The following is a 26,584-nucleotide window of genomic DNA, read 5'->3' as shown; positions in this document are numbered from 1 at the left end:
GTTCTGCCCTCAAATGCAGTTCTGGGTGTTCCACCTCAGCAAAAAACAAAGCTGGAATGCCCAGTGAAGGGAGAGAACAGGATGATCAAAAGAGTGAAATGATTTCTAGGGAAAAAAAAGGATAAACAGATCAAGGTTCTTTGTCTGGGAAAGAGGTGACTGAAGGGCAAATACAAGAGGCTTAGAAAATCAGAAATATTGGAAGACATGATCAGGGAATGTCTGCAACTGCTTCTCAAGAGAAGAAATGCACCAGGAAAAAAATTATGAAGTATTTTGATATGGCACCCAGTGAAATGAGAAACTGGTTTCCATGTGGTTTGGTGGCCCAAAGGTTTAAAAAGAGATTAAAACTCAAGGAAAAGGGGTGATTAGAAGTTTACCAGGGGATTCTCTGGCTCAGGGAATCCTTAAATTTCTGATTGCCTCAAGCTGGCCCAGCAGAGGAAGGATCAGGAACCAGCTGAAGGTGACAACCAGAGCTTCACAACACGACCCTGCTGCTGCCGAATCTTATTTTAACTCCAAGTTTCAGAGAGAGAAAAAAGGATTAAAAACCACCTTGGTGGATATTACACTGAGTTTTCAGTAGAACCACCTCATGGCTGTATCATACATTTATTTTTGTTGCTTAAGCACTAACTAAAACAGCTAAAACACTCATTTGGGTGAGAACTGAAGCCTGTCCTTTGTGTCAGAGCCTCAGCAGCCGCCCTGTGGCTGTGGATCCTGCTCAGGTGGGCACGAAGAGGTTAATGGCAATAAATGGTTAATGGCAATAAATGGTTAATGGCAATAAATGGTTAATCCTTTAGTCCCAGGTGAGAGGCCATTAACAGATCCAGCTCCTCATTTCCCCGCAGGCTGCCCGGGTTCAGTGCCAGCAGGATCCTGTCCACTTAGGCAGGAGCTGCTCCACAGGGGGAGCCCAGGGCAGCTCCCTCCTCTCTTTGGGAGACAGAGTTTGCAGCTTTTGCTGTGCCACTCCACCACCAAACCCAGCAAACCCCTTTCTTTAAATCAGAATTTTTCTGCTGCAAATTCTAATTTAAACAAACCTCCTGCTTTTTCAGTGAAAACTGAATTATTTTCCTTTTTTGCTCCGGAGCAGTTCTTTGGATGTGGTAGCTGATGCTGCATCAGGGTTGGTTTTTTTTATTATTACATTTTAACAAACTTTATAGCCCATTTTGTTTGTTTTCAAATAACTTTATTTTCCTTCTTTTCTACCATCAATTACTAGGTTTGTTTTTCTTTCTGTAAGATGGAGGAGTCAGGAGACTGATCCTGCTCAATGCTGTATAATTTAGTATTATGTGTGGTAGCTTTATGAGGTGAGAGTCAGATAAAACATAGTATTTGAACACTAACCATTTATTAGCTCTAAGGAATAGATTTGTGACTTGACAAGCAGACAATAACTCTGTGTTCTGATCAGCCAAAGAGGTCTACTCTGAGTTCAAAAAGCAGAGTAACATTCTCTTTCACAAATAATTTTGTTTACTGATGTGACTAGATTTTAATAATAAACTTGATATATATGTAAATTTATTTTAATCTAATTTCATCAACTGAGCCCTCCTAAAAATGAGACTTTGTAGATTGTTCTGTGTCTGATTTATAGATTTCTGCATCCTATTCCCAGATTGATTTCAAGGCCATAATTCTATCAGGTTTTTCTCCTGATGTCAGAAACACCACCTCTGCAGATAGTGTTTTATAACCAGCATCACAACTGAAACTGAATTACTGCCCTGCTATCCTGTGCTGCAATGTGTCCTTTTGTTTATAATCACCCTCCCTGCCTCACATCCCCACCACTTCAGCTTCATGGAAAACATCAGCTCTGAGATCAATCAGGGAGCTCCGTGCCTATTTCTGTCCCTCACTTCAAGCCCTGTGTGAAACAGGGACCAAATTCCAAACTCAGATGTGAACGTGCAGAGCTCTTTAAAGTGAAGGGAGGCTGAGCAAACGGAGCAGGGCTGAATTTCCACCCATCCAATTCCATAATGAGCTGCTCTCCCTGCCTTGATGAAGTCCCAGTCCTGTGAAGGAGCACCAGGGGCACACTCCAGAATTCACACTGATCTCAGGGACTCTGAGTGCTCAGGGATTCTGCACCTTCCTTCTAAATGCACAAGAAGAATAATCTCTGGGAAATTACGTTTCAATGAGTCCAACACAAGTTTGGAGGTTCTTTCTCCATTTTTTACTTTGCAATGGGTTCCTGTTTAAGATGCACAAAGTCTTATTTTGAAATTACGTTTCACTGAATCCAACACAAGTTTGGAGGTTCTTTCTCCATTTTTTACCTTGCAATGGGTTCCTGTTTAAGATGCGCAAAGTCTTACTTTGAAATTATGTTTTACTGAATCCAACACAAGTTTGGAGGTTCTTTCTCCATTTTTTTTCCATGCAATGGGCTCCTGTTTAAGATGCACAAAGTCTTACTTTGGATAAATAAAGTTACTGCTGTTTTCACACATTTTCCTTTTCAAACCTTGATGGATGCAGAGCTCCCTCCCTCTGCACCCTCCTCTATTCTCTTTCTACTCACCCCCAACCTCTTCCATCCTGCTCCTACCCCTGTACAGGAGGGAATCCAGGGCAATCACCCAGGAAGAGGAACTTTGCCAAATTAAACACTGATGTGGGTAATGCACCTCTCCTACCACTACATTTCAGGTAAGAACATCTTCCTTGGTAGCAGAAAAATCACAAATTTCCAATGTTTGCCTTTGGAATGGCCACTGTGCCAGGCAGTGGGATAGACAGAGCCTGGAATGGAATGGAATGGAAAAACCTCTCAGCTTTGATGAGTGCACCAGCACTTTAAATCCTCACCACCTTTGGACCAGCTGTGGAAAGTAACTATTTTATTTGCTTGGCACTCGTAACAGTTCTCTTTGGATGCTGATGTCTCTCATATTACATTTCTGAACAATTCATTATAGCTCAAATAAAATGTAATTCTCATGTTGTTTTTAATTATTTCACAAAACCCAAAAGTCTCATAATGAGCTCCTTGCAATACCAATATATTTCCATGGTATTATGTCAATGCTGAAGAAAGAAGATGTAGATCCCCCCCCCACCTCTTGCTGCAAATAAAATACATCTTCTCTTATAATCCAAACTTTAATCCATTTCTTATGGTTTGGCTTTAGAGGCAACTCAAACAAATAACCAGAACAACAAACCCCTTCTCTCTCCCACAGTTTGGCCATCTGGAGCATTTGTCAGGCCAGGCTTTATTTCCTCCTCTCCAGGAGCAGGACCCCTTTCCTTGCTAAGAAAACCAGAACTGAGATGCAGCAGCACAAACCATGTCCACAAAGATCTGCATCTTCCCACAAACAAACCTCGGCTTGCTGGGTTTCTGCCTCACCTGTTGGGGTTGATCTGTGCTTTCTGCAGCTGCTCCCCCTGCTCCACATCCCTGGGGAAGCCTGAGAGCACCCAGCCATGGCTCAGGCAGTCCAGGGAGCTCAGGCGCTCTGTCAGCAGCTTCAGGACCAGGTTGTTTGGCACTGCAGAGGAGGAAAAAGGTGACATTTATTCTGTGTGCTGGACCTGCACTGAAGGGAGATGCTCACAAGCCCTTCTGGAGCCAAACCAAGCAGTTAATCCCATTCAGGACTGACTGGCACTGGGAATTGTTGGATTCTGCATATTTGTTGTCATGGAAGCACCAAACTCACAAGGATGAGGACCAAAGCATTGGTAAAACCTGGTGGCCACTTCATTTTGTAATGTCCTTTTTCCTCTCAGCCACACTGGACTGGTGGCACAGTGATGTGTGTGACACAATCTTATCAAAATGCAAAAACAATGACCTGAGCTGTGGAAAAGAAATCCTGAGGCAGGAAAGGAATTTCTGAGCATTCTGGATCGAGCTCTGCAGGTGATATTGGTTCTGCCACAACAGTCTGTGTGTGCTACTGCTCCAATTTACCCAAAGGCTTGAAGATCTTACAGCTGAAAATAATTTTCAAAATTAATTTCAACAACCTTAACTACTGCATTGATGAGCCCCTAATTTTAGAGTTAAAAGCTCTTTTTCCTCTATTATTATTTTTCTTTAGGGCAAGAGAGAATATCAGCAAGATACTGACTGGGATTGCAACTACTGTGGAGCTTTTAAAATTCTACTTAGTGGGGCAGAGTGGTAAGGAAGTATCCTGCACTAGAGTCTTTATAAAGTAAAATACTTCTATTAAGATACTTAAAATTTGGGGTTTTTTTTTTCTTTTTTTGGGAGGGGGGGTGTGTGAAGAATTAAATTATTAAGTTCAATGAGAGTGACTGCTGTCATGTCTTGGGCTCAGTGTCCAATCACCCCAAAGAAAGGACAGCAAAATCACCTGGAGCTGCTTCCCACAGCAGCAGCCAAACCAATTCCCAAGCAGCAGGAGAGCCCCTTCCCTTTATCTGTCTGATACAGCAATGCCTCCACCGAAAACAAGAGAGAAATTGCTACATAAACCCCCTTCGTGGCAGGTTGATGTTTTGATGCTCACCCTGCCATCACATCTGCATACAAAAATACAACAACAAGTGCTTGTAGGAGAGTGTATGTGTCAGATTTCTAGCACTGCACTTCTCTTCAGGACAAGCTGACAGCAATCTGCCTGGATTTTAGCAGAGTGAATTATTAGCAGTGCACAGTTCCACCCCGGGAACAAGCAGGTTTTAAACTGCAATAATAGAATCCATTTGCTCCTGGAATTTAACATTGTTGCCTCTATCATGAAATTCGTGGCTTCTCCTTTAAATAATCAAATTACTGAGTTTACAGAACTGCACTCAGGATTCAATGTACCAGCAAAAAGAGAGGAAAACCACAGGGAATTAATTAGGAAACAGATTAGTGTATTAATTGAGGATATCCACTTCACATTATAAAAGAACAAGTTAAAGAGAGTAATATTCTCCATCTGCTGAAAGGAGGGGGAAAAAAAAGGAATGGAATAAACCCACACACTTGACAAAGAGCAAAATGACAATGCAAAAACTGAGTATTCTGTTAAAAATGGGATTCATAAAATTAACTGCAACAATAGCACAGCAGCAGGGAGGAATTTTATCAGATGGAAGCTTCTTCTCTATCCAAGACTGAGCTGCAGGCAGGCATGGCAGGGAGAGCAGGAGAATTTCAGTGCTTTTTCCAGGGCAGTTGTCTCCCCACCCTCCAGCTTACAAGAATTAACACAAACCCAACACATCCTAGCAGGAATAAAGAAAAACAAATAAACAAACCCAAAATTTCTCTTTCCCAACAATGCATTCCATACAAAGAGCAGTGGAATTTTCCCATGGTCCAGAATTTCTGGCTGCAGCACTGAACTTTCTTCCTGTGTGTTATTTTATGACAATTCCTGCTGGAATCATTGACAGGGATTTGCAGAGATGCCAGCTGACATGATTTTTTTTTTTTTTTTTTTCATTTCAGAATGCTGAAAGCAGTTTTGCAAGGAATTGGAATAAAACCCACAAACCCATGAGTGAAACTGCAGTGGGATTCTGGCAGGGCTGACATCCCTGAGCAGGGATCAGGGCTGGAAGGCCCAGGAAAGGCACAGAAAGATGGATCTCCTGTGCTGCTGAGCTTCCTGCAGATCCTGGAGATTGCCCAGCTCCACATGGGAAGGAGAAACAGCCTAGGAGGAAATCAAACAGCAATTGTGGTGGGAACCTGGGGCATCTCCTGGGTGTGAGACTTCCCACAGACCTCCTGTGAGCCCTGATGACCAAAATTCTCCTCTGTGGTCACTACTTTGGAATAAAACTGAAGAAATCACACGAGGAGGGAAAAACCTGAGATGCAGAGACAATAAATTAATATTTTATCTAATGACAAGCCAGGTTTGGGGTGCTCTGAGGGATGCTGGGCACATCCCTCCCTTCAGCCAGGAGTGACTGCAAGACATCAGCAGCACCATGTGCACATATACATCACTGAATAATATAGATGCTTACATATTTTCTGTGCCTCCCTCTAAAGCTTGATGGTGAGAAATAAAACATAAACAAGTCAGACAGCAAGCTCTGCTCTCCTCTTGATTAGCAAACATACCTATCACTTCAACACAATGGGGGAACAGAGCTTGTTGGCTGCTTGGTGGCATTACAAAGTACATCAGCTGCCCTTGAACAGGAACAGTCACACTTAAAACAGCTGCATTAAAACTGTAAAACATCTTCCACAGACCAGAGGGAAGGAAAAAAATAAGAGAGAGAGAGAAAAAAAAAATCAGTATTATTCTTATTTTGTAGTACAGACAGAGTAGGTAATGAAGAACTCTGCAGCACAGAATTCCTTTTCACTCATGTGGAACTGTCTCTGGAATGCAAGGCAAATTAATAACCTGTAATTGGAGGGGCACACAGCCTGTGAGGAACTAGCCAGAGGTCTCCTGGTCTTAAGCACATAACCCAATGGGCATATAGCAAAGTGAAATATAGAGATTTCCTGACGAGACAGTCAATCTACATGTTTTAAGGAGATTATGAAGCACAAGAGCTTTGAATAATCAATTCCTTTTCAACATAAGCTTGTGTGAGTTTCCAACTCTGAAAGTTGGGGGAATGAGACTCGAGAGAGATTTTACTTTATCATTAGAGAAGTCCAAAGGTAAGTTTCTTGTAAAAATTACAATGTGCTGCTGCAAGGAAATATCCGGGCTAGGTAAGGTGGGAGCACATCTCTATTAGAGAGAGAAATCGAGGCACAGGAGTAAAATTCACCCCTCAGAAGTAAAGCTGCAGAGATACAGAGCTGCAGGGACTCCTGAGAGCATCAGCACAGCTGAGGACCACAGCAAACCCCAGGCATGGAGAGCAGCAGAATGATGGAAACCAGCCCCAGATGGAAATGTAATTTGTCTGTGCCTGCCCCAACCCACACCCTGTGTCTCCTTTATCTCCCAGCCTGTTTCACCACGTTAATGATCAGCACTACACCCCTGAATAGGCAGCTGTGGATCTGAGAAGTGATTTAATCATTTCAGGGGTTTGATCAGGCAGGGGACAAGGTTTAAAGTGCTGCTGCTTGCGCTGGAGCTGCTACGTGGACACCCAGAGATTTTCCATCTCCAGGGCAGTAAATCAGCACCTTCCAGCAGAACATTTAAAAAATAAATTTACTGCTCAGAGCTTCAAAGGTTTTCACAGGTAAAAAGCACATTTTTTTTCAGGTGCTTCTCATGAGAGGTACGTCCTCCTGAAGCTCACAGGAGCGTGGCCCATTAGCTCTTCCCCAACCCGTGGATCTGCAGGACTAACAGGAACCAGGATCAGGCAATCAGTTACAAAATCACACCATCTGCTCCAGACAAAAGTAATAGAACATTAAAGGCACATCCTGAAAGGGGGAAAACACCACTTGAGAGATTACAGGGCACTATTCTCCAATAACTTCAATGCTGTCAGTGCTCCGAGCTATACAATTATCATATTTAAATTGATACCTCCTCCGTGCATTTCCCTTTAAAACAGACTTTTGAAGGGTATCAACTCACTTCTCCAAACCTATAAAACCTCGATTCTAAGTACAGCATAAATGAATTTACAGATCCAAATTCTGTCAGCTTTGTGCTCTAAAAGGTCTTTTTGACAATACTGTCCATCTATGCTTTATCCTGCTTATAGAGATTTTTTTTTAGCAAGGTCTGAAGACTTTCACAGCTAATTCAGATGCCTGAGGCTCGATCCCAGTAGTTGACAGGTAACATCTTGTCCCGAGTATAAGCTACTGCCAAATGCTACTTTCCTGAATTGTCCACGAACACCCAGATTTAGCAAAGCGTGAGATTTCCTTATTTTATTGCTCTAGAAACTCTGGATGATTCACAATGAGTAATTGCCCTTTTCTACTCCGTTTCCTTGCCCACATAAGGGCGCTCAGAGATGGTATCGATTGAGACTGTATAAATTGGTTTTTAATGTGTTTGAGAGTGATTTGGCAGTGATTTACCATGGCGTGGGCTGATCGATAATTTCGGCTGATTCTCGGCGGGTGAGGCCGGGCAGGGCTGTGCTCAGCCGGCCCCGGTACCGTCACTAACAGCGAGCACCGGCAGGAGAACACCGGGTCAGACTGGCCGGGGTCGGAGAGGGGAAATGCCGGGAGGTTCCGAGCCCAGCATCCCGAGGGTCCTCGGAGAACAGGGGGGCTCCGGCCCCACACCCGGCGGGGTCCCGGAGGGTCCCGGGGGTCTCAGCCCCGCAGGATCCCGGGATGATCCCGTTGGCCCCGGGGGTCTCAGCCCTGCAGGATCCCGGTGGTCCCAGGATGATCCTGGGGAAGTCCCGGAGGTCTCAGCCCCACGGTCCCGCAGGATCCCGGGGGTCTCAGCCCCGTAGGATCCTGTTGTGTCAGAATGATGCCGGGGCTCTCAGCCCCACAGTCCCGGGATGATGCCGGTGGTCCCAGGATGGTCCCGGTGCTCTCAGTCCCGCAGGATCCCGGTGGTGCCGGGGTGATCGCTGTGGTCCCGGGATAGTCCCGGTGCTCCCGGGGCTCGCAGACCCGCAAGATCCCGGTGCTCCCGGGATGGTCCCGGTGCTCCCAGGATGGTTCCGGGATGCTCCTGGCCCTCCCGGGATGGTCCCAGATTGGTCCCGGTGCGGTCCCGGTCTCTCAGCCCGCTCGGCCCCGGATGGTCCCGGTGCTGTCCCGGGATGATCCCGGGCCGGTCCCGGTGCTGTCCCGGGCCGGTCCCGGTGCTGTCCCGGGATGTTCCCGGTGCTGTCCTGGGCCGGTTCCGCTCTCTCAGCCCCGCACGGCCCGGGATTGTGTCCCGGTGCTGTCCCGGGATGATCCCGGGATGTTCCCGGTGCTGTCCTAGGCCGGTCCCACTCTCTCGGCCCCGCACGGCCCGGGATGATCCCGGGATGTTCCCGGTGCTGTCCTGGGCCGGTTCCGCTCTCCCAGCCCCGCACGGCCCGGGATTGTGTCCCGGTGCTATCCCGGGATGTTCCCGGTGCTGTCCTGGGCCGGTTCCGCTCTCCCAGCCCCGCACGGCCCGGGACTGTGTCCCGGTGCTATCCCGGGATGTTCCCGGTGCTGTCCTGGGCCGGTTCCGCTCTCCCAGCCCCGCACGGCCCGGGATTGTGTCCCGGTGCTATCCCGGGATGTTCCCGGTGCTGTCCTGGGCCGGTTCCGCTCTCCCAGCCCCGCACGGCCCGGGACTGTGTCCCGGTGCTGTCCCGGGCCGGTGCCGCTCCCTCAGCCCCGCTGGGCCCGGGATGATCCCGGGATGTTCCCGGTGCTGTCCCGGGCCGGTGCCGCTCCCTCAGCCCCGCTGGGCCCGGCCCGTTGTCTGTTCTCTGTCGCCACCCCGCGGTCACGGCGGGCAGCGCAGCCGGTCCCGCCCCGCGGGCAGCAGCGGCCGCGGCGCCGCCGAAATGTCGGGAAAAAATCGGGAATTCGGGGAAAACGCGCCCGCTCCGGACACTGCTGAGACCTCCTGGAGCCCCGGCAGCACCGGGCTGGCACGGAATCACTGAAAGCATCTCCGGTTCTGTCGGTTCGAAGAAGGGACGGCAAACACCGGCACCGGCGCGGGTTCGCACCGCGGTGATCGATCCATCCCAGGGACCGTCCCTACACAAATCCCCTCTCACTCGCTCCTTTGACACTGCTGAGAAGGGCTTCGGCAAGAATCGGAGTCATTCTTTTAATACAGTAAAACAAATAATGTGGTAAAATATTTAATTTCTGCCTCTAACATATTTTTGCTTGTTAGCATATATAAGAACCAGTCTTTCCTTGATTTTATTTTTGGTTTTTTAGGTTTTTGGTAATTTAAAATAGGAATTAGCTGTGTTAAAGTGGAAATGATGCTATTTATAAAGCAGGTACAATCCCGAATTATCAATCATATGTAATCATAAATGGGTATTTGTATTTCTTTTCCTTTTGTTTTTACAGAGAGACTACAGCTGGACAGAGAACACTTCAAACCCACTGGACTCCTCACTTCCATTATCAACCAAGTTCCTATTTCCTCCTTATTTCTAAAAGCTCAGCTCTGCTGAAGAACACAGTGCAGAATTTGACCTACAAACCCTTCTTGACAGTGATAATATTAAAAAAAAAAAAAAAAAAGGAATAAATTGGTGAAAAACATTGTGGCTTTTTACACCAAACCCTGCTTCCCGTGGGATGAGAAGGGATGGGGTGCTCCCGAAGGGGCTCCTCATCCCTGCCAGCTCCTGGTCCCGAGCCCGAGGCTGGGATGGATCCTGCCCTGTGCTGTGTCTCCCCTTCTCCTGATACCTCCCAGCCACACTAAAGGGACATTTAAAAATATTAAAGAATGCACAAAAGCTGTTTTGTGTTTTCCTTGTCAGGCTGTTTCATGCACCAGCCTGGTTCTGTTTGTATCACACCCTGTGAAACAGAGCCAAACCCAGAATTTTATGTTAAACCCCAAAATAAGGGGGATGCTGACAACATGCAATGTGCTTTTCCTTCTGGCTTTTGTGTAAAGATTCCTATGAAATCTCCACCCCAAACTCCAAACCACCCAGAATTCAGGTTAGCAGCCCTTTGGTGAGGGGACAGTGCTGCAAGGAAAGGAAAGGAACCTCCACTTCCCTAAATTTTAAAGGATAACTGTCAGCAATGAAGATCAATATAAATATAAAAGATTAATACTTCACATTTATATTGCACTTTGCTGTTTAAATGCTCCTGACAACCACGAGGCCCCAAATGGCCAAGGGCCACATCTTCACTCAAATCCATGAGGGTTTGTGGCACAAATATTGGAATATTGATCCTCCAGCAACAGCAGGAATGGTGAACACCACTGCAAAACCATTTAACATGGGCAGGGCCATATCCATGAACTGCCTGATTATCACAACTGCTCCAGAAAACAACTGCATTCCTCTCTTTAATAAAATCACATTTATTTTGCCTGGTCTGGCTTCCAGGATTGGCTTTTTGGGGTGGATTTTTTTGGTTGCTTTGTTTTTACTCCTAAGTGGGGTGGCCTTTAAAAATATCTCTGTAGATCAAGGCTCACTCCAGCCATGAATATCTGCCAGACTGGATTGTGGAATAAAGAAAAATACATTCCAGATTTTCAAATAAAAGAAAAGGGAATTCTGATTTATCATCTTGTAGTGATTCAACACAGGAAAAAGTAAAATTCAGGGAAGAAAATTACAACCTACTGCCTATATGTCTGCATTTAAAACTTTCTGTTCTACAACCTTGCATCTCATATAAAAATATGGCCACCTAAAAGAGAAAATAAAAAAAAATAAATTTTATTATGTTCTCTTGACCACCAATTTTCTCTTAGTAGGAAAAAAGACTGCTACCTATTTTCCATAAAAAAACCTTTGTAGCAGTCCCAGAGGAAAAGTCAAAAGTTTGACTTGAAAAACGGAGCTACTTCAAAAGCATTGTCAAACAGAGGTGAAGGTTTCTTAAAAAATGCATAAATTAAAGCGTGGTGTATTCATAAATATCTCTGTAACTTTACACAGTTTATTTGTGAGCAAGTTGCACATTTAGGGGAGCTACAGAATTGCTGTAAAACTAACTTAAATAAAGTAGAAAATCAATTTGTTTATTAGCTCCTGTTTGGACTCTGTGTGTGTGTATGTGTGTGTGTGTGTGTGTGAAAAATGAAAGAAAAATGGAGAGTTTTTTTCAATAATAAAAAGGGAGTTGCACTGCAGGGCCCCTAAAGCTTGTGAAAAATTAAACTCGACGGATTCAAACTGTCCTATTTCCACTTCAAAAGAGAAGAGGCACTGAGCTCTTCCCAACTTATCTTCAAACGCCCAGCACCCTAGAAAGTTTCTTTAAAAAAAATAAAGTCTCCAGTTCCCCCAAGCACTGTACCCGTTACTGGAGCTGCTGTCTCTCCCTCTTCTAATTATACCCATGTGAGTCTATTAATCAACTTGTAAATTATTTAGAGAGCCATGCGCTGTCTTCAGCCAGTACAAACACACGGCATGCAAAGGCTTGCTGAAAACCAATGGAGCTCCCAAAGGGTCTGTGCAATGTTCAGACAGCTTGCAGCTCTCCAGTACAGCACTCTTATAAAAAAACAAGAAATAAAAACTGAGCTTACCCCCTCAGATATCAAGATTTACTCGTCCTTTCAACTCGGGAAGTCTCGGCGAGTTTTTAACAAAGAGGAGCTGCTCTATTGTCAAATCTGTGTTTCGGGCTTAGTGATGAGAATATTAATTTGATGTCAAAATAAAAATAAAATAAAACCAAAAAACAAGCCCACCCTCAACAGAGCAAAGTGTTTTCAGTGAGACTGTGATCACAATCGCCAGGGGACCCCCAACTTTCAGAGGCTGCACCAAAAAGCACCCTTTAAAACCGCTGCAATTTAAAATCAGGGGAGATCTGTGTTTGTACAAGTAATGGTTTTTATTAGAAAACAGGAGAAATTAGGGAATTCCAGATTTTACCCCCTACGTGCAGACTGCCATTGGGGACAGCTTCAGATATTACAACTTAAAAAAAAAAATAGAAAAAAGGAGAGGAAAAAACCAACATGGATTGTGTGTGTTCAACTCTAACAGGCTGCAAACAGTGCAATGTTGTGTGTGGTCCATGAATCAGTTCTCTTACCTCCTGAATCTTCATTTTGGTGGGAAAAAACCCAATCACCCAAACTAATAGCAGTTCTCCCAGCTGAAAAGCAGAATTTTACTGGTTTGGGAGTGGTTTTTTTCCTTCATTCTGCTTTCCTGTCATCTCACTTTTCTTGGCTCTATTTATTACAGCCTCACAAAGAGATATATTAATTAGCAGGGATCACTCCATGCTATTTCACCACAAAAATTGGACAGAATGACATGCAGATTTCAACTGACTGATGATCTTCCCAATCTTTGTGATACCCCCAAAATGCTCCTGTTTGTCCTTCCATTAATACAATGCAAACATCAGGTACGTTTTGGGGAAATCAAAAACGCTTTCTGCTTTTTTTTTTTTTTGTTCTCCCAGGGTATCAAATTCTGATAGATGTCTTTAAGATGGTGATCAAAGATCATGCAGATGGAACTTTTAATTAATGTTTGTCCATGTTTTCAGTGAGACACGTCCAGCCCTCCTCAGAACTGGAGCAACCTGAGGACAGGAATTCTGTTTGAAGGTTTCCTTCAGGTCTCATCTGTCCAGAGGAGGGCCAAATCTATGGAACTGCTTCCTCAGAACGTTTCAGAAGGAATCAAACCAAATAAATTAATTTATGGCACTTGTCTTGCTGCCTGTGGGAGGGTTCTGGCCACTGCACACACATTCTACTCCATTTCTTCCCAGTCTGCCCAAACAAATGGTGAGTGCTGAATTTAGCATTATTGACCAGGAGTTAATCTAACTGGAGTTAGGGACCAGAAGATTTGACTTAGACTCCAATGTTGGTGATTTTCTGCCCAGGATATACTTAATATCTACTCAGTACCCAGTGAAACCACAACTTCCTAAAGGAACAGTCTCTGCATCTCAGACTGGTTGTCCAAAGCACAGCTCAGTGTTTATGACAGGCAGAAAGCTGTCAGGTTACTGAACTTATCCCCAAAAATGCATTTTTCAATATCTAGTGTGCACCTATTGTAGACTAGAGTGTCCTGGGAATTAAAAAATTAATGGGCTCAAAAATATCTATGCTGCCTTCATTAGGTAAAATAAATCACCAAACACAAAAACGAGGATTTTAAAGGTCTTCATGAGACAGCAAACATTAGAAAACACTGACAATAGGAATACTGGGTTGCCTTTTGGGGTGAATAACAGAATTGTCTGGGCAGTTCCTGAAATACATGGTGTAAACATGAAGCAGCAGTACAGGAAAATGTGGATGGATCCTAAAGCCATGAAAATCTGGGTTAGCCAAGCAGAACTGGGGCAGAACGGGCACTGGGCAGCCTCCAAAACTCAATAATGAGTGAGCTCTGAGCAGGCAGGGCTTTGAGCCTCCTTACAGCCCCACACCACGCCCTGCTGGCACATTTTAAATGGCTAATTGTATGCCATCAGTGCTGTCCACAAGAAGGGAAACACGCTGGGACCAGTCCCCTGGGGCAGCGTTTTAAGAATATATGAGGCATGTCCTCAAGATTTTATGGCACTGCTTTTGTTTTGACAAGTAATGATTTGAGAACAACATTTTCCCTGCTCTGCCTTTGGTTCCCCTGCTCTGTGGAATGTCACTTGCAGGGTTCCCAACCCACAGGAACAGCTGAGCCTCTCAACAGCCACAAATCCAGTGGAAAGGCTGAAGTTCTAATTGCTTTCCCACTTCCAGCACTGTCTGCTATTGGCTACACTGAGTTTTTGTAAATGATATTTTCTGGAAACTATCAATAGTCAATCATAGCAGCAGAATTTTTCCCCAGTTTCAACCTGGCTGCAGCAAGAGAGCAAAGATGCAAAGATTCTTTGCCCACCTTTTCTCTTCAGTACCCTGTGTTATTCCATTTTCTCCAAGCCTCTTGTGAGGGCAGTAATGAATTCTTGTTAGTGTTTACTAATGTAAATTCATTCTTTGTTATCCCTGGGAGAGGAGGATTAGCAAAATGACAGAACTTATTATTTCTGCTTTTGCTGGATGATATTTATCTTTATTCAGCCCTTACTTTTGTGCTGTGTCCCACCAAATAAAATATATATGTGCATATCAGCAAATCTAAGGGAGAATTTTTAGCATAATGCACAGAAATATAGTTATGATCCCTATTAATATTCAGAAGTATTGTACAGCTTTATCTGTGCATGCTGTATTAAAAAAATTCATCTAAATCTGAAATAATTTCTAATTTGGAGGAAGAAAGGAATTACAACTTCAATTTCATTTTCCTGAAATGAAAGCAGCTCCCTTGGACTAAGGATGTGCATATTTTTAGGACGGGCTAAAAATTATGGTCTGTGCAATTATTTTACTCTACTGGGAATGCATCTCCTTTAAGGAACTTTAATGGTTAAGATGAAGTTTATAAAACACACAAAGAACATTTTAGTAAAGGAAGCTCTTAAAGGAGCTCTCTTGGAATAAACAGATCATCCAAAGTCCCATCCCAGCCATAACTGAAATTTAGAGAGTGAGGTATTTACAATGCTCCTCTCCCCAGAGATGAGCAGACAGTGAAATTACAGCAGGCACACAAGATTCTGAAATTAATGGATACCATGAAAGTCAGGGCTAGAGCTTAAAAGGATTTCTGTGTGGGAGTTAAACTGAACTCAAAACTCAAATGTGTTTGACCACATTCAGGTCAAAACAGATCACACAGGAAGGAATTATGGGCACACCTGGAGATCCTCTGCATGCCATGCTCTGAGATCTCCTTCTTTTGAGTTAAATGCCCATTCTGGGTATCTCAAACTCAGAAAATCCTCTCCTGGATCTCTGTGCCCATTCCAGAGGACCCAAATTTCCTCTGCAGAGATTCCTGCTGTCCCTCCCCATGGCCCCAGAGCAGCTCCCAGAGCAGAAATTACAGCAAGATTCTGAAATTAATGGATACCATGAAAATCAGGCCTAGAGCTTGAAAGGATTTCTATGTGGGAGTTAAACTGAACTCAAAACCAGCCACATCCAGGTCAAAAAGCAAGGAATTATTGCCACACCTGGAGACCTCAGATCCCCTGCACACCATACTCTGAGATCTCCTCCCTTTGAGTTCAATGCCCATTCTGGGTATCTCAAACTCAGAAAATCCTCTCCTAGATCTCTGTGCCCATTCCAGAGGACCCAAATTTCCCCTGTGAGGCTGCAGAGATTCCTGTTGTTCCTTCCCATGGCCCCAGAGCAGCTCCCAGCAGTGTGGTGCTGCTGTGAGTGCTCTGAGCTGGTGACTGAATTAGGGATAAATGCAATCCATGGACTGCAGATGGAGTTCAGAGGTAAAATATTTTATCCTGTGGCTTAATAAAGCAAAAAATAAAATGGCACCCCCAAAGCTGCAGGCTGGCAAAGATCTTTTGGAAAAGTCCTGAATCTCTGGGTTTGCTATCAAGGAAACCTTGATTTCATCTCAATTAATTTTAAAGGCTCGTGTTTCAGAGCTGTCTAATTCAGCCTCAGGATTAAACTATTGTGCAACAAACAAAGGAGATTTTCAAGCTTTTCACTCTACCAAATACATTTCTTTGCTGAAAATAAAGGACAACAAAGATTTCTCTTTGCTCTGGGGGGCTTTGCTCAAAATTCCATTAATACTGAAGTTTAACTGAGATTTCCCCATTTCAGCACGATTGTCTCCTGGTGTTTGTACCACTGGAAACCATTTGGGCTGCTGCCAGAAACAGCACTGAAAGCTCCTCTCCCAGGCCATTGCAATTTGGCAAAATAAACATTCCTCCACCCTCCTGCAACGTGATTTCTCTTCTTTAATTACAGATATTCTCTCATTTCCAACACCACACACAGACAGCAGGACAACTGTAACAGACAGACAGGTTTAAGCTGCTGCCCTCAGGAGCTCACAGTATTTATAATTTATCTAAAATCCCTGCAGAGCCTTCCAAAAGCAAAATATACCCAACATTTCTCATGGCACTCCCCTCCCACAATCAAAAATGCTGATAGAAATGAAGTACAAAGAAATTTTAAGTTTAAAATATTTACACGAAAGCAGAGGAAACTATGGTAGCATTCTAAAAGTCAACATCCAAATGTAAAATGAAACACAATATTATTGTGCTTTGAAAGCAGTTTGACACAATAGTGTGCTATAAAAACACTATTTGCTATTACTATTTGCTATTGAATAGCACTAGTGTGCTATTCAAACACAGTTTGAATTCATAACTAGAACTTAATTTAGATTTAATTAGAGATTAAAATGTGGAATTCAGATTTCAGAATCTGCACAAGAAATCTGAATTTTGTTGGAACAGTGAATATTTGCTTTGAGGATATAAAAATCCCCTTAGAAATCAAACTTCTGTTAGGGAGTCCTACAAATCCCATGGAATAAATGTAATTAATTGACTTTCAGGCTACTCTGATTAGAATCTGACCAACAAAAAAATCACTCACAGTTTGGTTTTGGCTACAAATTTGTGACTACAATGTAATGAGACAACAATGTGCCCTACCTGGGCCTCCACTGTCAATGTAAGGCTTAACGAGTTCTCCAAGTTTTGTGTTGTCTGCAACAGCTTCCTTTAGCAGTTGCCCACAGCAAACTAACAGGAAGGAAGAACAAAAAAGACACAAGGTTAAATTTTAAAAAGGAGGCAACAAAGCAAAGCAAAGCAAAGAACCCAGAAGCTGCATACTGGAATAAGGTCACTGAATAAAATAGAAGTTGTATGTTTTTTGAGTTTGTTGTTAGGGTTTTGTCGGGTTTTTTTTGGCCAAGCAGAGTGAAAAGCAAGGAGAGTGAGGATATGGAATGAAGAAAAAAAAAGAATATATTTGGCAAAGAACATATTAAAAATGGAGAGAATGACATTAATCAAATATATTTCTGAAATAACAACTCAAGGGATTGCTGGTGGCTTTCACTTTTTATAAACTTGTAATTACTGAATAAAGTTCCAGCTGCTCAACAGCATCTGAACCACTCTGCTGGAGGTGCAGCACAATGCTCAGCTCAGGAGGGGCCTCCTTGGATCATTCAATGATCATGTAAGGATTACATTTAAAAAACTGTGCTAATGCAATATTATCATTGATTTCAAACACACACAGAACACCAGGAGATGCAGATTTCAGGTCTGAGCCAGGACAGCTGTACATGAAATATTCCTGGTTTGGCCTTGGAGGGCACTGGCTGCCCAGGTGAGGGAGGGAACCAAGAATGGAGAGGTCACACAGCAGCAGAAATCCTGGTTACAACTCCAATTATTTTTGGTAAAAAAATATTAGCTACAGGTCCCCCTGGAGATTATCCAATTAATAATCCTAAATTGATTCCTTTTTTTCCTGGAATCAATAGCACTGACAGGCCCTGCCTTTGATGGGAGAAGATGGAGCCCTTTAATCAGTTTATTGCTGTTAATCACACTGCCAGGCCAACAGGAGTGAGAACATCCCAGCAGTGCTCCTGGGACAAAGCTGATAAAATTCAATGTTTAAGTGACAATTTGAACAGTCTCCAGTTGTCCTGGAGAAGCAAATTCATATTCATAATAAATAGTGTAAAAAACACAACAGAAACTCAGTGCACAGACCCCAATTTAAGACACCTAATGAGTACACACCTAAATTCAATCCAATTCATGAGACTTTTTAAATATAGATTTAAATTTCCGAGTCTAAGCTTCAAGCCCAATGGCCTAATAGAAATTAAGTGTATGCTGAATATTATTCTGAAAAATTATGGTATTCCAACTCTGTATTAAATACTTAATTCTTCTAATATTTGGGTTATAGAATACTTAAAATAAAATTCAACATATGGGTAAAGCACTGGTAATGATTTTTAATAAAAAGAGCTGCAACTCTCTAATATTTTAGTTACTTTAGAAAAAAAATGCAAATTTTGACCTAGATGGAACACTATGAAACCTGCAGTTTTAGAAAAAAAGTTGAAAAAAATTCAAAAGGACAATAATTTTTTCTACATTCAAGCATGATTTGTTTTCTTTAAGCCAATTTTGCAATTAATAAAACTACAGCTTTGAATAAATCTAAAAATATCAGTTTTTCACATGATATTTTAAAATACAGCAATGGCATAATAACTGACAGCAGAAATATTCTATCAAAACTGACTTTTGCTTAACTAACATGATGTGGCTAATCAGCAAATTTTACAGCTACCAGACATTTGTTTAAAATAATTTATGGTCACTCCAGTTAGAAGACACTACAGAACATGGAAAATACTGCACTGATCCTATCAGCAAGCTGCACTTTTATATACAGAACTTTTTAACATTTAAATGCTAATCTTGAACAAGTCTCATGCAGAATTTTTTGGTCTTCCTTTACAGAAGAAAGATGATGCACTTTTAACTAATTCCTTCATTTTCTCACACATTACTTGAGCGGAGACCTCACTAAAGTTCAGAGTGAATTCTGTTTTAAAAGTGCCCCAATTTTGGTCAGAGAGCTGAAACTGAAATCATTCCTCATGATCCACTGATCCACAGAAGAATTCAGAGCACTGCAGGAGTCTAACAATAGAAAAATACAGATGCAAAAGGTATAAAAATGATGAAAAGATGACTAAAAAAACCTTAGAGCTGCTTTGTCACAGCACACATACTTGGTTTACACTTCTTCATTCAAATACTTTTCACTTCTCTCAAAAAATTGACATCCACAGAAATGGACAAAGAGAGAGATTTTATAGCAAATAAGACAGACAGACAGCAAAAGATAAATGATCAAAAAGAGAGAAAGGGGGAATTGAGCAAAGTGCATGTTTACTGAGAACTTACTGTTGACAACATCATATTTCTGAGCTATTAGTGCTGCCTGCAGGCTCTTCCCACTGCCTGGGGGGCCAAAAAAGAGAATCCGGGGTGTGAAGGGGGCAGCAGAACGGTGCCGGGTTTGGACAAAGGCAAGGACTGCAACAGGGGAGAAAGGCAAAAAATTACCTCATTTCTTTAGAAAAATAAATATAATCATTGATTAACTACTCTCTTTTTAAAGGCAAAAAGTTATCTAATTTCTTAAAAAAATAAATATAATAATTTATTAGCTACTCTCTTCTTAAAGGCAAAAAATTATCTAATTTCTTTAAAAAATAAATATAATAATTTATTAGCTACTCTCTTCTTAAAGGCAAAAAATTAACCCATTTCTAAAAAAAATAAATGTAATCATTGATTAGCTACTCTCTTAAAGGCAAAAAATTCACTCATTTCTTAAAAAATATATAATCATTGATAAACTACTCTCTGCTCTTAAAAAAATGTTGATCATGGTTTATTTTATCACTGAAACATCCAGACTCTGCACCCAAAATCAGGACACTGAAATAAAAGTGTCCTGTCAGCAATTTGCTCTGAGAGGAATTTCAGAAATCTCACTATCATTACACTCCTCTGTCTTTCATCAGTGCCTGTCAAACCATTTTAAAGAGCAGATTCAATTAATAATTGCTCTCTTACCATGTTGTTTTTAGCAGAAGTAATTTTTGCTTGATAGCTACAATTTTACCATGCAAATTATAGAGGGCTGTAATTACATTTAATACTTTCTGCAGTTTCTGAACAAATATTTAAGCGTAAAAACTGGGGATGTTAAATTAATGACATTTATCCAGCTGTGTGTGATTAGGACTCCTAATTACAATATTATAGACTTGTAGCACAGTGTGTCATGACACTGCTCAGCCTTGACAACACAGAGCTGAGTGTGGATGTTTTATTCTTTTACCCATCCTTTTTGTGCAACTTGTAAAGAAAATGTGAGCTGCTCCGCCTGATTCCACTCTTTTGTTGGATACCACCCTCCTAAATTTTGCTTCAAGCAGGAAATAGAACCCTGAGGTTTGGAAAGACCAGGGGATATGTGAAGCATCATCAGCACTGCTAAAGAGACCTGGACTTGGTTACAAACCCAGAGGAGAACCTGAGAGATCACCAAGAAGCCAAAAGATAAATTTGGATTGTATTTGGACACAGTTGTGCCCATTTGATGGCTGAGAATGCCAGAGAAGGGAGCAGCCCAAGCCATACTTGTGACATCTTTTGGCTTTTCCAGGGATCAGTCCAATGCCAAAGTTAAACTTTCTGGTTGGCCATGACCAAAGCAGCAAGGACACATCTTCAAAGCTCTGATTCCCCTGGGATTGCAGTGGATACACCTAAAGGTGAGCCCAGATGAGCTGCAGCCTCTCTCTGGTTTTGTGAGATCTTCAGTTCCAATAAAAGACTCCCTAAAGAGTCCTTGGGATAAAAAAAGAATTTTAGGTTCAGGAATAGGACAAGCTTAAGCATGAGTGTTTGTATGAATCATAAGCTATATTAAAAAGCACAAAAGGATTGGTGGGGAACACCCTGAGGATCAGGATTTTAGGAGCCATTGTCAATGCATGGCTCTGTACCAACAATTTCTCAGGGAACCCTCCCTGAAAATCTTTTCTAAAAAAGAAACAACTCCAGCAAACTCAAATTTGTACATAGCAGCCCTAAAATATGGAGAAACTAAAGGTGCAGCCCCATGGGATTGGATCCATCCCTTCCTGCAGAGCTGGGGTCCTGCACTGCCCAGCTGCACTGGGTGTCATTCCCGCATCAGGGCAGCAGCAATTCAGTCCACAGCATTTTATAATTGTGTGAAGCAACCCACAATCCTGCTCATTTTTATGGGATTTCTTCCTTTTTTTTTTTTTTTTTTTTTTTAATTTTAGCTGGGTCAATAAAAATCTAAACAAAAAACCTGTTTTTCTAGCAGGGAAAATCCTGCTAGAAAATAGTGTTTGCTGCATGGAACCCTGAGAATCAGCTACCCAAGCAGTGCTCCAGTTATTCTGAACATTTTCCACAAGCCAGTGTATTGAAAAGCACAAACATTACAGGCAAAGCACCCTGCTTACAAATGATGCTTAATTTGCAGTAAATAACCAAGTTAATTAGGAGTAATGATCCCCTAGACAGTCTCCACATCTAATTATTCTTTAAAAAAAATGTGGCTGCTTGATGCACTGCAGAAAAAAGATCTAGAGAGGATTTTTTCATTCCAGTTTTCAATTTATCTCACTACATTATTAATTAATAATAATTAATATTCAGGCACTCACATTTTTATTTACAATTCAAGGCATGAATTCTTTATGAATGATGATATGAACTTTTAAATTTAATTAAGTAATTTAGAGGTAATTAATGTGGAAATTCAGAATATAAACTTCCTACTTGTTTATCTTAAAAGTGCAGCACTTGTTATTAAAAAAAAAGACCTTTTTGAGATGCAAAATTACTGGGATATAAGAGATCATCTGCAGACTGACAGCTACAAAGTACATCAATTGGTCTTTCTGGCAGTTTCCTTATTCTCTTCTAGAAGGATCAACATTAAAAGTCAGATTGCATTACAGCCAAGCAAAGGCAAACAAGAACTGATGAACAGGAAAGCTCCCAGCACAAACAGCTTTTAAACAATGAAATATTCCCAGCTTTGAACTACTCCTCCTTGTTGTTCTCAGACTTTGGAAGGTATTGGCCCTTTGGGAGATGAACAATTGAGCCACAGGGCTCCCTTTTAGAAGAGACACTCACAGAAATGATGGTGACATTTGCTCTGCTGACTCAGCTCTTCCTTGGCAGGGCTGGGAGCTGAGAATTTCCAGTTATCTGCACTTACTCCAGTAAAATAATCACCAGGAACAGCCCAAATGCTGCTCTAGAGAGGGCACAGCTCAGCTGGGAGCATCTGAGCTGCCTAATCCTACAGAGTGACTCCAAGAGCCAGGAACCAGCCCTCAAACAGGACCTGCTCCCCCTGCCACAAAGCACAAATTTACCCTGTGAGAGAACGTCCACGGAGGGCTGGTCTGCGTTGATGGATTTCAGAACCTTCTGGTAGATGTGGAAAATCTCAGGGAAGTTTCTGTGGTATTCCAGCAGCCTCTTGGACACCTCCTGCTCAGAGAGATCTTCTGGTTTCACCAACCTCTCCTGCACCAGGGGGTCACTGGGCCAGTCAAAGGTTGTGTGGAAAACCTCTACAGGGAACATGGTTAGGAGCTAAGAGCATGAATTAATAGGTCTCTAATTAAGAGTGCCCCTCTTCATTCCACTCCTCAGAACTAAGAGCGTGAATTAACAGATCTGTAATTAAGAATGTCCCTCCTAATTCCACTCCTCAGAACTAGTAGCATGAATTAACAGGCCTCTAATTAAGAATGTTCCTCTTAATTTCACTCCTCAAAACATCCAACTTGATATTTTTATTGAGCAATTGCAGGATTTTATCTCATGATTGATGATTGATGATAAAACTCAACAGACAATACAGAGCTGAGTCGATTTGACCGTTTATTTTATTTAATACAAATGCTTTTATTTAACCTAATGGAAATTATTTTATTTACCCTAAAAGCATCCCTGCACCTCAGAAACAAAGCAGGACCTAGCAGAGATGCACAGGAAAATTATAAACTCATATGGACAGATCTAACCTTTAAATATTCTGTACTGTCATAGTCCACTGTTTACAGGCTCAATCCTGAGCTTTTTATTTCTCTGTATTTTATTGGCACTAAAAATAAAGCAATGTCAACAAATACCATTTCCAAACAGCTGAAATGTATAATTACAAATTCCTACTAGTTTTAAAAGGGATCCCATTTAAATTTTAGCCCCATCAGTAGTACTACGACATTTCTGAGACCAAACAACACTGCAGTGTGCAGAGGAGGTCAGGAAAAACAATACTGCACCTTGTGTGAGGGGATCCAGCCTTTTCCCACCACTCCTCTCAATCAGCACAGTGTCTGGGGCATAGAGCATAACTAGGCAACAAAAAAGGAAAAAAGGAGAAAAAATTAAAAAGTGTAGCTCTTGTTAATAATTTGCTTTATTCCCTGTAACTGTTCATATGTATCCTAATATTAAAGGTGGCTGAATTTATCTCGAGCATATTTCATTTCCCAGCATTCTGCCTGCAAATATTTTACTCCACTTTTAATCAGAATACTAAACAACACAGTGGGATAAAATATCCATGAATCCAGTACCCATGGGCACTAACTGTCCCCACTATGCAAAAAACATCACCAGCAGCAATAAAAAACTGTCTCTGGAGCCTCAGACAGAAGTTCCCACTGACACTTGAGGCTGATTCTCTTCTACACCACAAACATTACTTTTCACCCAGGTTCTTTGGTGGTGACACCAGTGAAACTGATTTTTTATATATATAACCTCACAGAAAAGTGTTCAAACTTGATTAGAAAGCATCAAAAGAGGAAGAACCTGTCAGTTCCATGGGTTGCTTTTGGCTAATCATCCTTGCAGTTAAACACTGCAATTTAATTACTATTTTCAGTGCATTTGATTACAGGTTTCAAACAAGTTCTTTTTATGACTTTCTTCTTTGTATTAAATGGCTTTTTCAGGCACTTTTCTCCCTATTAAGGTACTCACACACAGTAAATCTCATCTCCTCTCAATCTTCTTTTTGATTAACTAGACAGGCTGAGCTGTAAGATTCTCATTCAGGTCTTGGTGGCACAGATATAATTGTGAGCAAAACTCAACTTCAGATGTTATTAGGTATATTAAAAATACATGCAAGTACTAGACATTAAACACTTTTGCCTAACTCTACTGCAGTGATTCTGAGTTCTTCATTAACAGTTGAATATCGTCCAAATCAAATCCAAAGTGACAATTCATCAAGTTGGATAAATTCTGTTCACTGGCAAGCTCTGCATTTATCATTTCACACTGCATTCCACACAGTTGCAGTGATTTTTTTATATTCTAAGTAGGTCCTTTAGCTATAATTTGGGACAAATTGCTTCTCCTGTATGGCAAGGGCAGCTGCCAAGGTCTGTAAAACATTCCACCCCAAACCAGCCAGAATCCAGCCCCACTCTGAAAGGTCAAGCTTAAAATCACCATGTTTCCACTTCACTTGGTGAAATTTACATTCCCTAATTCAACAGAAACATAAATTTGTGTTTAGCACATGAGGAACTGCTTTAGTCTGAGCATAAAAGTGATTTTTAGAGATGGAATTCAGGAGCAAAGCCATTTTAGCTGCTCAAACCCACTTGGTGCAGGGTCCGGAATTCACAGAGCTCTGATATGGAAGGAGAAAAGGCTGTGAAAGACAGAGCTTAAAATCTCCCAGGTTACCTCAGGCTTTCAACCCCACTGAAATATTGTGCTGTCTGGTGACTCTGTCTCCAGCATTGGTATTGAATTTATTGAGGATTTTTGGAGACAAACCCTTCCAGTCTTTCCTCCTGGATGCAACCACACACAAACCTTGTAGTGCTTACCAACATGCCTAGGAAAAATGCCAGATGATTGCAGCATCCACGCCTGCTCCTGGTTTTCAGGGAAGCCTTCCAAAATCCATCCCTATTGAACAAAAACATGAAAGAGTTATTGATCTGGAAGAGAAAAAAAAAACCCAACAAAATTCACACTAAATCTCAGTGCTGTTTACAGAAAAATTACCTCATTCTGATCCTTCCACAGCTCAGTATTTCTCATGGATGCTTGTGAGAGAAGAAAGCAAACATGGAGCACTGATATTTTTGTGAAATTCATGCACTGATTCCACTGCCACACAGCAATGGGAACTTATGGATTGTAGCAATGATTTTTTTTCTTTTCATGTTTCAATCTTAAAAATAAAAACGAGCCAACTTTTATCTCGAATAAAAACAACCCAAAACAATTTCTACAGTTTTGAAATATTCAAAAGGATACCAGCCCACACTGTGTATATATATATATATATATGTATGTATAAAAAAGGAGCTAAACAAATCTAAAGACAGATTTAATGCCAAGAACACCGAGGAAAATATGCATGCTTTCATTATTTTCTTAAATTATACAGGAAAACTCACAGTAATGGAACCAGCGTTCCCAGAGCTAATGAAGCAACAGAGCAAAAGAAAGAAAAAAGAAAAAAGAGCTTTTTGCTCCCTTAAGTCCTTGTTATAGCCAGCTAAGTGTTGGATTGAGTATCTTTAAAAAAACATTTACAGATCTGTGAAATACCGACGGAGAGCTGCAGCCTCACTCAGTTTTTGTCTGATGCAGTATTTGAAATCTAATCCACTTCCCAGGCTCACATCTGAGTCTTCTGAACTCCCCCTAATTTATCTGGCAGTTTCCTGAGCACACAAGTCCTTGCTTTTCTATCCCACCCCTCCAAATAACTTTGTGATTCCTCAGGAAATCTGGGAGCTATCTTTGTGCTGAAATAAAGGAGATATTTTAATATTGCATTAGCTGGCAATCATTCTCAGCTCCCACATAAATCTGGTGCCCTGCCAGGGTGGGGTCCAAAGGTTCTCCAAGTATTTCAGGGAAATCTATCTCCAGGACTTCTGTGGGAGGGAATGGGCCATTCCAATTACACAAGAAAATAGAGCAGATTATTTAAAATTCCTTAATTAGCCTGGTTTCAGGAAGGTGTCATCCTGCTGACAGATGTAGAAAATACAAGACTCAAGTATCTGCAAGCCATTTTTGCCACTCCCAGTGTTTGCTCTGCCAAATTAGAATGAACCACTGGCTAAGGTCACACAGGTGCTGAGAAATCAATTTATCCCTTGGGACTTGCAGAAGGCAAAGCTGAACAATGTTTGTAGTGCTATGCCAGGAACTTCAGCACTAGTTTGGAATATACTGTGTACAAAATACATATATATAGGGCCAGATCTTCTAGGGAGAAAGGCCTGATGGCAAATAAATCAATGCCAATTTACAAAGACTACAAATCTGGCTTGTTTTCTCCGAGTGCAACATTTTTGGAAACTATAACAAAACAAATGTAAAAAACCACAAAAATTGCCCTACAAAACCTGAAGTCACTACTGCTTATGGCTCAAACCACATACTGTGCAACAGGCAGTAAAAACAATACTATAACAATAACCAATCCATACTTTTAACAATCCACAGCAAACTTCAAGAGGTTTACACACAAATTTCAAA

General features: G+C 41.8%; 1 protein-coding gene across 1 annotated transcript in view; it reads right to left on the bottom strand.

Annotated features, from left to right (window-relative positions):
• The window catches only part of AK8 (adenylate kinase 8), a 66,409-nt gene that overhangs the window by 23,025 nt on the left and 16,800 nt on the right, over nt 1-26,584 (bottom strand). The window contains exons 6-11 of the mRNA XM_058818345.1: nt 24,910-24,991; nt 23,341-23,412; nt 22,423-22,623; nt 19,388-19,519; nt 17,093-17,182; nt 3,392-3,533 (exon numbers count right to left, since the gene is read on the bottom strand). Coding sequence (XP_058674328.1) covers nt 3,392-3,533; nt 17,093-17,182; nt 19,388-19,519; nt 22,423-22,623; nt 23,341-23,412; nt 24,910-24,991 — 719 coding nt within the window. The remainder of the gene's footprint in view (nt 1-3,391; nt 3,534-17,092; nt 17,183-19,387; nt 19,520-22,422; nt 22,624-23,340; nt 23,413-24,909; nt 24,992-26,584) is intronic.

Source organism: Ammospiza caudacuta, chromosome 21 (assembly GCF_027887145.1).
Source record: "Ammospiza caudacuta isolate bAmmCau1 chromosome 21, bAmmCau1.pri, whole genome shotgun sequence".
NCBI classification, from domain to species: Eukaryota; Metazoa; Chordata; class Aves; order Passeriformes; family Passerellidae; genus Ammospiza; species Ammospiza caudacuta.
This window is presented reverse-complemented; position numbering and strand designations above follow the sequence as displayed.